This window comes from Colobus angolensis, unplaced genomic scaffold, assembly GCF_000951035.1.
Source record: "Colobus angolensis palliatus isolate OR3802 unplaced genomic scaffold, Cang.pa_1.0 Scaffold252, whole genome shotgun sequence".
NCBI classification, from domain to species: domain Eukaryota; kingdom Metazoa; phylum Chordata; class Mammalia; order Primates; family Cercopithecidae; genus Colobus; species Colobus angolensis.
In genome coordinates this window covers 1,320,156-1,332,229 of record NW_012115733.1, presented here as the reverse complement: position 1 = coordinate 1,332,229, position 12,074 = coordinate 1,320,156, and the positions used below count along the sequence as shown (strand labels likewise).

The 12,074-nt window shown below is 42.1% G+C and overlaps 1 protein-coding gene across 1 annotated transcript in view; it reads right to left on the bottom strand.

The window, feature by feature from the left end:
- DGKK (diacylglycerol kinase, kappa) overlaps positions 1-12,074 on the bottom strand; it is a 105,066-nt gene that overhangs the window by 16,538 nt on the left and 76,454 nt on the right. The window contains exons 10-18 of the mRNA XM_011946639.1: positions 11,312-11,420; positions 10,430-10,569; positions 9,321-9,402; positions 7,518-7,609; positions 6,540-6,639; positions 5,356-5,584; positions 3,700-3,804; positions 3,149-3,245; positions 1,137-1,244 (exon numbers count right to left, since the gene is read on the bottom strand). Of these exons, the coding sequence (XP_011802029.1) occupies positions 1,137-1,244; positions 3,149-3,245; positions 3,700-3,804; positions 5,356-5,584; positions 6,540-6,639; positions 7,518-7,609; positions 9,321-9,402; positions 10,430-10,569; positions 11,312-11,420 (1,062 nt within the window). The remainder of the gene's footprint in view (positions 1-1,136; positions 1,245-3,148; positions 3,246-3,699; positions 3,805-5,355; positions 5,585-6,539; positions 6,640-7,517; positions 7,610-9,320; positions 9,403-10,429; positions 10,570-11,311; positions 11,421-12,074) is intronic.

Genomic DNA, 12,074 nt, shown 5'->3' with positions numbered 1-12,074 from the left:
CCAGCTACTTGGGAGGCTGAGGCAGGAGAATTGCTTGAACCCAGGAGGCAGAGGTTGCAGTGAGCCGAGATCATGCCACTGCACTCCAGCCTGGGCGACAAAGTGAGACTCCGTCTCCAGAAAAATAAAAAGATAAAAATAAATAAATAAAAATGGCGGTGAGATAATTAGATATCCACGGGCAAAAAGATAAACTTAGACTCTTACCTTAGACCCTCACACTATACGTAAAAATGAACTCCAAGTAGATCATATACGTAAATGTATTAATAAGAGTTAAAACAATCCAAACTTTAGAAGAAAACTTAGGAGCAAATTTTTAAGATCTTGGGTTAGGCAAAGATTTCTTACAGATGGCACCAAAAGCATGGTCCATAAAGAAAAAACTGATCAATTGGACTGTCTTAGAATTCAATACTTTTGTACTTCAAAGATACCACTAAGAAAATGAAAAGACCAGCAACAGACTGGGAAGAAATATTTGCAAATCACATACCTGACAAAGTTCTTGTTTCTCAGCCCAGGCCTGCTTTGAGAAAGAGGCTCTAGTGGCAGTGGCAAGGGTGGGGTGGGGTGAGGTATCATGCTTTTTACTTATAGCTTCAATGTACCACAAGAACTCTGAGACTGACTTAGGTCTTATCTGAAGTATAAAAGTGCGAGAAGGTGCCATGCAGGCTAACACTGGATAGGGTACAATTAACGGGTCCAGGGGAACCAGGTTAGGAACACCAATAACAAATAGAGGGATATTTAATACTTTGCAACTTTGTCTAGTGAAAGCAGATTGAAGCCACTACTGAAACCTGGTTAAACTCTCACAGACAGAACAAAGATGGGCAGTTTGCTAAATTGAGTCAACATAATCTGTTCTCAGTAACAGTAACACAGGTAGCTGTGTTTACACAGAAATCCACAGGTCTGGATTTGAAGGCAGCTCCAAGCTTAGGATGCCAACGCAGTTATCCAACATTTGGCGCACACTGTTCTGCTAGACTAGTCTTGGGACAAATGCATTTTACTTCCAATGGGTCCCTTTCTTTCTGTTGCTTGTCTGAGAGGTAGAGAATGTAGGAATACGTATGTATATTGTGATAATGTGTTTGCATGTAGGGACGGGAGTTTCTTTTCCTTACTTGTATTGCCCTGGGTGTTCATCTCTTCTGGTGTTGAAGTCCAGAGAAATTTTAGCATCCAGTCCAATTCCGAAGTAGTTGTTCATGACACATTTTTCTTTGAAGCGTCTGAAATTAATCAGAGAAGAGGACAGACATTGGTGCAAGAAAGAAGTGCCGCTATCATTGGGCGTGAAGATGAATCTGTATGATGGAAAATCATTGAGGGAAGGCCCCCTCCACACTGGGCACTAACTATAACATTTTTGAGAGGCACATGTAGATATCCTTTTGTGTAAACAAGTAGCTGATTAGCTGTAAGAGGGAGTGCCTAGCCAGTTGGGAAGCTTCAGTGGGATTGGAACTCATAATAAAGAAGCAGCATTCATGATTTTAGTCATCTTCGGAGGCCTCATATATGAGTGGTCCATATTTTCTTCATATGCAGTATTAAGGGAAATACAGTCATTGGCTTATTCCTATAAAGAACTTTTGAATATCCTAGACACAAGCATGCCATGACAGTTAAGTCTGCACAACTGCTCTCAGTGATGTCTGACATCAAAGGGCAAAGTGACCACACATTTGGGAGGAAAGACTGATAAAAGAGGGTATCTACCCTCTTTTATGGACATATCTATGTCCATAACAAAAAAGCCAATTGTCCATCTAGGGTGCCAACATCAAAACCAGTGGTGTGCCATAGCCAGTTGGCACTAGCTCATGTAAACTGATTATGCATAGCTCTTTCCAACTCCAGATTCAATGGCATTGTATCAGTAATTTAAATAGGCCATGGTGGAAGGGTTTACACCTTAAATGAATCAGGGCTTTCTCCCCCAAGAGAGCAGGTTGTTAAACACTTGCCAGTGCACTATTGATCAAAATTCATTAGGTAGATCCATGAGAGCTCAGACATAAATTTGAGCCAATGGTGAAGTGTGGGGGCAAGAATGAGGGTTGGAGACAGGAATAAAAATTGTTTTCTTAAATAAATTATTTAAGAAGACATAAATAATTGCTAACTGTGTCCTTTTGAGAAATTAAAATGGATACAGTTGAGCTGTTTAATCTTAGATTACTTTTTTATTCATTACTATACTGACCCTACATCTCTCACATGAGATTTGCCTCCCTTAGCCACAGTCCAGAGATTGGAGATTCTCTAACTAATGTCCAAGCTGATCTTCTTTTTTTTTTTTTTTTTGAGACGGAGTCTTGCTCTGTCCCCCGGGCTAGAGTGCAGTGGCCGGATCGGATCTCAGCTCACTGCAAGCTCCGCCTCCCGGATTTACGCCATTCTCCTGCCTCAGCCTCCGGAGTAGCTGGGACTACAGGCGCCCGCCACCTCGCCCGGCTAGTTTTTTTTTTTTTTTTTTGTATTTTTAGTAGAGACGGGGTTTCACCATGTTAGCCAGGATGGTCTCGATCTCCTGACCTCGTGATCCGCCTGTCTCGGCCTCCCAAAGTGCTGGGATTACAGGCTTGAGCCACCACGCCCAGCCCAAGCTGATCTTCTTAATGGAACTCAGAATGAGTAAATGTGGCAGAACTTGGCTTCTGGGGATATTCTAAAGAGGGAGAACTGGTGAGACAGATGTCCTTAGATTTGTTGCCTAGTCCCCTAACTAATGACCATTTAGTTTTTAGTATCTTCAACCTTTTACTGTTAAGGGCAACAGTGAAAAACAGCAAGTCCTCTGTAATAACAACAACTAACATTTATTAATTGTTTATAATAATAACAATAATAACTGCAAACGCATATAACACTTAATTATGGGTGCCAAGCACTACTCAGTGCAAGTACTTTTCATATATAAATGTAATAAATACGGCAAACCCATGATGCAAGTTCTACAATGGTCTTTATTTTACATATGAGAAAACTGTGGCTCACATTGGTTTAGTCACTTGTGTAGGTGACACAGCTAGTAAGTAAGAGAAAGGATTTGATTATGGAGATCCTGAGATTGTGCTCTTAACAAGAGAAAGAAAGAAGCCATTAAACGGGGATAGAGTTAAATACTTACATAGATTCAGGTGTAAAATATAAGTGATCCAAGTTAAGGTTGTCTAGGTCCTCACTTTTGAGAGAAGATATAGCAGACAAAGTGCCATGACGAGAACCTAGACACAACAGACATCACTTGGGTGTCGGATACAAACAAAAAAGCCCTTCCCCTCACTTATATTTCACCCCATTTTCTCTGTGGAGGCAAGGTCAAGCTCAATGACTTTCCCCTAGATAATATTAAGGGTTCTCATTCCAAAGAGGGATCCTCTTGGATGGATAGGGACTTCCACTGAGAGAAGAATAAAGCTGGGCTGCTTGCTTGCTGGCAGTGAAAACAGCTTCAAATCTTGGATTTCATCAGGCCAACCTCTTCAGTGTTCCTAATGAGGTCATTACTCTGGACATTGGCATGGGATCTTATAGTGTGAGTTTCTGGGAAAGAGGGAGGGGTAACTGCTGCAGGAGTATGGCTAAAAGAGGATGCATAAAAAATACATATTTACTCTTTAGGAACTAAACAACAGTGACGAAGGCTAGAATAAGGGAAGAAGACAGAAAGATCCTTACGGCGTCGTGGGCTTGTCTGGTTAGTATCTTCTGGGTCATCTTCCAGGAAGAAAGTTGAACTAAAGTTCTTAACAGATATTGTCTGTCTGCTTTCCTCATCCAGAACTATAGAGAAAAGTGGGAGGAAGGAAAGCAAAAAAGAAAGGAGGAAGGGAGGGAGGAAGGAAGGAGGGAGGAAGGAAAGAGGGAGAGAAGATGGAAGGAAAGAAAGTTAATTACACTTATTGGACATTTATTGAGCATCTATTTTGTTTAGTTAATGGGTAGATGATGGAGACTCCCATTTGACCATCACGTCTCCTCCATGATACTGTTTGTAGTCTCAGCTTACTTACAGTGTTGCTGTTTTTTCATACTCACACCTGAGCTTTCTTTGTTTTACTGGTTACTCCTTTTTTCTGTCACCCAGTACATGTGGTTGTGAGTAGAAGTCTGTGGCTGTGGATTGGGGTATCAGCATGGGAAACCCTCTGCTCTTCTACCTCCATTCTATTAGTTGATTTACTTACATGGCTTCTGTCTATAATTGAGCCTCTAGGACTGTGCCACTCTTTCACTCGAATGTCTCACTCCACATCCGGAACATTTGGGAAGTCTCTTTCCTTTCACCAGCCTATATGTTGTATAGCTGAGATGCTTAGTCTCAGCCTGTGTCAAAGCTCATAGGTTCAATCTCTACCCCTACCAGGGAGGTCTTTTTTCATCTCATAGCCACAAGCTATACCTCTAAATCTAACATATATGCTGATGGAGCAGACTGAGGGTTGGTTGTGACAGTTATGGCTACATCAGTTTAATCTGATCCCCACTGCTTGGAAACTAATTATAGAAATAGAGGCAAATTGACTGTTTAATCCTTCCACTGTGCAGAAGGGAAATTTTCTTTCTTTCTAGGAAACTTGGCTGAGGTTGTACCTGAAGGTACCAAGGCAGGGCAAGGCACCACGACTAAAAGTCAAGGGCCAGCCAAACGGACTTCCTTGCTGCATGGGACTTCTGCTCAGTTCCAATAGCTTAGTTAGAATACACTCAGTCTTATATCACCTTCTGATCTGTTTCTCAAAGTATTGTGGGAAAGAAGTGGTCAGCCAAACATTCAATGAAGAAACTGAGGGAGTTGAAGAGTTTTCATTCTGAGTTGGGAAGTTTGCAGACTGTTGTGAGCTCTGGGCAATGGCAATTATGCCAGAACTGTCAGGACTACTCTCAGGGCCCTTGTGCCTGATTAATACTGTGCAACACATACAGAGATGAACACCATTTTCTTTCTAAAATAGTCATAGGCTCAGTGGTTGGAAAGAAACAGGAGCAGGAGGAAAAAAGTCTTATGGCTGGTGGTGGAAGCTGATAGAGCTTTGAACCAGGCTACTTAGCATCTATTAATATAATTATATAGGATGAGTGTTGGTTTCCAAAAATGAATAGCAGGAGTTGACTATCTGGGAGGGAGGAGGAGGCAAAGGGGCAGCTTAACAGGACTGAGGCTTTTCAAATCAGTAGTCTGAATATTGACTTCGTATGCAATATGAATGCAGAATCTAGACAACATTTTGTAGCAGAGTCAGATAGCAAACCTGGAGTCAGTGAGACCAGTAAACCATCCTCTGGAACTTTTTCTTTCCCCTACCTCAGTCACTACAACTCTGGCCGCCTTACCTTGTTCAACTTGGAATATGATGAGTTTCAAGGATTTCTGGAGATTCTGGGCCTTTGTGGCCAGCTCCAACTTGCACTTGGCTATGTGGTCTATTTGAAGAACGAAGGGCTTTCTATCTGCCTTGCTGCTGTCTGCATATACTGTAGCACTTTTCTCAGCAGAAGTAGCTGCTGCCTCCTCAGCCAGGACATCGATCAGGACACTGAGCTTATCATACATTAAGTCACTCTAGATAGAAAGGAAGGAGACAGGTCTTTGTTATGAGGGACCCATGCTTGAGAGGACAGAACGAGGAGTGGTGGTAATATGGGGAAGGGTAGGGAGGGGTAAGAGTTGTCCATAAATGCTGAGCATAGAAAACCACATTTGAGAAGATGAAGTACTTAGAGAAAGAAGTAAGTGGGTAGATGTGATGAGATAACCAAAGTGTGTTAGGAGATCAAACCCATATCATTTGTTTCAGAGTGGCCCCATGCATCAGTGTATATAGCTGAGTCTTTCTTGTGTCAAACTGGCCTATAAAACAATGTGTAATATGCAAACTTGACGAAAGACAAACATTTCTGGATTTTTATGGGCATGCTCCTCTGGATATGCATGTGCCCCTGCTTAGGTGCTTGGTGTGTGTTTTTGTATGTGTGTAGTCTGGGGACCTACATCTGCTGCATGATTTAAGGCCTCGATTCTTAGCTCCATCACTTAATAGTTTGTGATCTGAGACAAGTTTCTTAACTGCTTTGTGCCTCCATATTCTAGGGTAGTTGTGAGGATTGAATACATTAATACATTAAAAACAGAACAGTCCTCGACACAGAGTAAGTGTTATATATATAAATGTTGGCTATTGTTGTTAGAGGGGTGAATGTGAATGTATTTGTATGTACATACTTTCAAGCACATTCTGGTGTACAGCCATGCACATACCTCCTTGATGTACACTTGTGTCTAGTTGTGAGATGTTTGGCATGTACATGGTATGTGTGTATGCATGTAGAGGGCCATCCTTCATTTAGCAAAAGATGGAAGTTCAATGAGGTTGGACCTTCCTCATCAGTGAGGCTTAATAGCTGCTCCTCCTTTCCTTTCTTTTACAATTCCCAGTGAGAGGCATGTTTGTTTTTTATTAAAAAGGGGCCCCTGGCTGCTCCACAAAGAGTATAAGACAAAAGGAATGGAAACTTACTTTCAAAATCACAGACACTATTGCTGTATTGTTCTGTTTTATCTGACCCCAGGCCTTTACAATATCAATCACAAAATCTTCCACAGCTGAACACAGGAATCTAGAAAGATAAGATAGATGGCACAATGTTACATGAACCATGAGGCCCAGAGCCCTTCTCTCTTACGTCATCAGTCCCCATCTTCCTCCTGCTCCTCTCTCTCTTTCCTGATCTGTCCTCTCTCTCTCACCCTCTCCTCCCAACCTTTTTCTCTCTGCTTTTTTTTCTGTACATATTGTGAAATATGTTCCATCCCCACTTTAGTCCAGTTTCACACCACTTCCCAAGTCAAGTACCTAAGAAAGCTTGACCAGCATTTCTTAGTACTAAATTCTGAATTTCCAGAAAAGAGAATTCACTTGGTCCAACTTGGGTCAGGTTTTCACCCAGGGTCAATCAGCTATGTTTCAAGGGCCCAGCTAATTTAGTACAAACAATTATATTGGGAGGACTCTCCCTGTGGGAAGTTTTTCTCAAAGGAGAGTGTAGTCGACTGGGCAGGAGCCCCCTAAGAAGTTCCAGGAAGAACAAATGACCCACATATTTAGAAGGGGAAATGTGTTCCTTAGGTTATGAGAAAGCAGCTATAGGTAGATATTACAGAGACCTTTCTTGATGTAAAAGATGGAAAGCAAGGTGTCTATACTATAGGAAGCTATGCTATGCTCTTAAATGGTCCATAATGTTGTTTTTCCCTACTATAATCCTCTTTCCAAATCTCTGGCTTGCAATTTTGACTTTTTGGAGCAGCAGACGACTTCACCTTAATGTCATCTTTCTTTCCTAAACTTTTCATTCAGGGGGCTTGAGTTGGGAGAAATCTGATTTGGGAACATAAACATATATTTTCCTTGGCCTCAACACCCCCAGCTATCAAAATGAGCCCCATGTCTGACCTGGGAACAGCCCCAAACGATGAGAGCCAAAGGAAGACTGACCTGGTTGCGATGATCATCTCTGTGGGGTACTTGGCCTTCAGGATTTTGTTCAACTCGGTGGCTGCAGATTCTAAGTGTTGGATGGCAGCAGCCTAGGGGTAAAAGGAGTTCTTAAGCTCTGGAATCTTAGTACGATAACACAGTGTGCTGCCCATCCTCATCCCCCGCAGCCTCATTGTTGCTTACTGACTCTATCAGCAACTCAACTTCCTCTCTAGAGATGATAATGATCAAAGAATTCTTGTTGAAGGTCAACAGAGATGATCTTAGATCTATGCTCATTCTAAAAATCTAGATGTATTTCATTTTCTCTTAATAATCACAACCTCTTATGAAGGAGGTACTATTTCTTTCATGTTTCAAATGAACAAACAATCTCATATTACATAGCTAGTAAGGAATAAAGCCGGATTCAAATCTACATCTTTCCAATTCCAGAATGTAACGTCTGTAATAATATTACTACCAATAACAACAGCACCCACTTATATAGTACTGACTATGTGCCAGGCTCTGTTCTAAGCCACATGTATATTTCTTCATATAATCCTCATAACAACCTTATGAGATAAAGACTATTATTATCTCCGTTTCACAGAAGAGAAAGCTGAGGCCCAAAGAAGGGAAAGACAATAAGTTTAGAGTCAGGATTCAATTCCAGGTAGTCTGGCTGTTGAGTCTGTGTTCTTAATTACAACTTCTACTCCTTCCTCTCTGTCACCCTTGACATTCAAACATCTACCAAGACCTGATAATTCTATTTTTTCAGTATGTCTCAAATGTATCCACTGCTATGCATCCCTGCTACCACTTTACCAGTCCAAATCACCATCGTCTCTTGCCTAGACAATTACAACATCTCCTAGCTTTTCTCTTTGCCTTTAGTCTTTTATTCCTTCAATTGTTTCTCCACATACCATGGCACTCCTCTACTTAAACCCCTTCTCTTAGATAGCAGACTGGATAGATGACTGGATATGTGATAAAGCATGCATAGGAAAATGTTAGTAGTAGAACTACCATTTCAACTTCCATCAATGTAGAAATTTTCATAATAAGATAAGAAAAAAAATCCTTCTATAATTTTTATTGCTCTTGGGATAAAATCCAAACTTCCTACTGTGGTTTATCAGGCCCTTCCTAGCCTGGCCCCTGATTACTTCTCTAGCCTCATCTTTAGTCAGTCTCCCTGAATGCCCCCTCCCTGGCCCCTATGCATCAGCCATTATGAATGTACTTCAGTTTCGTGAATATTCCATGCTCTCTCTTGCCTTTGGAACAATACACCCTGTTCCATCTGTGTGGAAAAACCCTCCCCTTTCTTATTCTCCTGGTTAACTCCCTCTGGATCTCAAGTCTCTTCTGAAACGGCACTCCTCCTGAGAAGCTTTCCCTGAGTTCCCCAGACTCAGATAGATCTTCCTGCTATGTGTTCCCAACCCTCTCTACTTCCTTATATGCTAACACTCATACTACTTGATTAAAACAGTTTATTTTTCCATCTCTTCAAGTAGACTATGTCATTCTTCTTTACCCACTAGCATATAAGAACATCTCCTAGAATAATATCTCACATAAAGTAGTTACTCCGTAAATATTTGGAGTGAATAATAAATGGGTGAATGAATTATATCCTCAATGCCTAACATAGTTTTTGGTAAACAGCTGCTGACTGACATGTCACCAACCCTCAATGATCTCATCCTCATCCATGGAAAATGCAAACGCTTCTCTCTGGGTTTTGCCAATTATTTCACTGCGTAATAAAGATATTTGTCTGAATTACAGCTGGACAGTAGTTACCTCAAATCGTGGTACATCCATTTCAACCTGTCCTTTTAGCAGTGGGGTTTGTCTGGGAGTCTCACGAATCATCACACTCCATCTGAAATGAATTTCAAAGACGGATATTTAAGCGTCTGTTTCATCACTGGTAAAAATTAATGCTTCAAAGGTGAAGATAGAAGTAAAAATGCTTATGTGGTGGGGGGAAGTGGGTTGTAGGGGGTGCCCAAGCAATCTCTGGTCACCTGATCTCAAGGTATATCATAAGAGGAACCTCTGTCTCATGACTTCTATAGGCCAGTGTGATGGAAGGAATTCCCTTCCCTTTACAGTGTTCTCAGAGAGCATGGTACCAGAGGTAACCATCAAGATGATCTGAGGTGCTTTTGTACAATACACATTCCAAGGCCCTGCCATGACCTACTGAATCTTTGTGGTGGGGCCCAGGTTGATGTTTCTAAAAGGCTCCCCAGGAGATCCTTATGGGCAGCAATAAATCAAATGTTCATATATGCACCAGCATAGAAAGTCTTTTTTTCCTCAGGAGATAGGATGGTAGTACTCGCTCTTCTCTAGAGCAGTGACAATGTAAGCAAGTTATTTCTAAACTCTCCCTTCATCCCTTTTTTAGTTTCTTTGAAAATCTGATGAAATTATAGACTTTTCCCCAAGAGAGAATATGCTTAAACAGATCATTGGCTCTGCAATTTGAAGAAGCTTCACAGAACGCTTGAACTTTATCCATGGGGCCCCTGCTCTAGAATCCTTTAGGTTTTTTTTGGTGTTTTTGTTTTTGTTGTTGTTGCTTTGTTTTGTTTTGTTTTTTTGAGATGGGGTCTCACTGTGTTGCCCAGGCTGGAATGCAGTGGCGTGATCATGGCCCACTGCAGCCTTGACTTCCCAGTAGGATCCTTTAGTTTTGAAGAGGGGCTTCAATAATGTTTGAAGGATACATGGTAGACCCTGGCTTCCCAAGAGACAAACCCAACCCAACCCACAAATTGCTCTGCACTGAAGCCAGAAAGGAAATGAGGCTCTATCAGAGAAGTTAAAGTATTCCTGATTGAGGTGATGTAACTGATGTGGGACAGCAAGAGGCACAAGGGCCTGGTCTTTTGGCCACTTACCTGTCTAGGATCCTCACACTAGCCTGCTCCACTCTGTTGAGGATGTCCAGAGGTGACTTGCTTTTGTTCCAGAATGCACCCCAGCCCAGGACACGAGCCAGATCATTGCCGGTTCCAAGTGGGATGACTGCCAGCTGACACTGCAAGAACAAAAGGAGATACCCTTTTCAGACAGTCTTTCTACCAAGTTTCACCCATGGAAGAACCTAGAGGGTACTCTTAGGGAAGAATTATGGTCTTAAAGTCAGTGGATTTAAGGGACTTCAGATTCTGGGGAAGGTAATGAGAAGATGTTTGCAATTGGGTGAAATTTTCCCTAAGGAGTTGGACCCCAGTGTTAACAACACAGAATCTACTAAGTAAAGGGAAAACTTGCTGGAATATAACAATATTCATGGCCATGCTTATAAAAGAGAAATATAGCTGTGAATTTCTATCTGGGCTGGGCCAAGGAGGTGAAGTACATCAGGAGACAAAGCTATTGGAGTGAGAAGAGCAAGGGGCTGCCTAGGGACAGCAAGGAGACATAGAGGAAAGTTTCTGCCACTCTTGAGACTCAAGGAAGAAAATCAGTGGGCTCAGGAGGGGAAGGAAATTCGGGGCTGAGTTCTGTCTAAGACCACTTCTGTTTTGTTTGCTCTCCTCTACTTCAACTCTTCACTTTGAAGCCTAGTGAACAGAGCACTGCTCATTCTTTCTGTCAATGTCACACAGATAGACAATCAGAAAATAGTCTAGATGAGCAGGCTTAGATTGGGAATCTACCAGTCAGGCTGAATATGAAACCTGGGGGAAACATATTTTACAGACAGGGAGGGCAAAGACTTGGGACTTCTTGGGATGGACAGTTGCACACCCCTGGTAAGTCATCCAGGGACTTACCTTTTCATGTAATCCAAAGGCATCAATCAGAGATAAGACCCAGCTCACGCTGCCATCTCCACCACAAACCAGAATGCGAAAGCGAGCAAAGTTCTTGAACATAGACAGCCTGGAAGGACAAAGCGGAAAGGGGTCATTTCATGAAAAGCTGGGTTTTGTAACTTTTCCCACAATATAGGATTGCTGCTTTGGCACTCTGCTAACAGACTACCTGCCTTCTTTCCCTTAGCCCTTATCTCTCTGTGTATCTAAGACCATAGACAATCCCAGAGATCAGGCTTTGCCTCAACTCATTTTCTTTCTGTGCCCAGTTTTGCTCTGGAAAACACTAGTAACCTAACCAGACCCATTTGCTGAGGCCCAGGAAGATGCCTTGCATGGTGGCCAGTGGGCTCACAGGAACCAGGACTGAGCAGCCAGATGATCCCAAAATAAAACAGGTCTGTAGAGGAGATATATCTATTTGGTCCTGGGAAAGAGAGTGGCAGGAAAAGTAGATAGCAGTGTCCATTTGTCTCTTTCTCTGAGGTTAGGAGGCATAGTTTTACGTTTTCCAACCAAAAAAGATAAAGCAAATCTGAGAGGGGCTTGGACCTGGGCTTGAAGGGATTTCTGGGAGAGGGCTAAGAGCCCTCCTACCAGCCAACCCAAAAGGCTCTGGAGTTATGCATTTGTGTCCTGACTTGAGAAAATAGATCTTTCCTGCCCAAATACAAGAACTGATTCCAAGAAACCTATCCTGGTTTAGAATGTATAGAGGGAA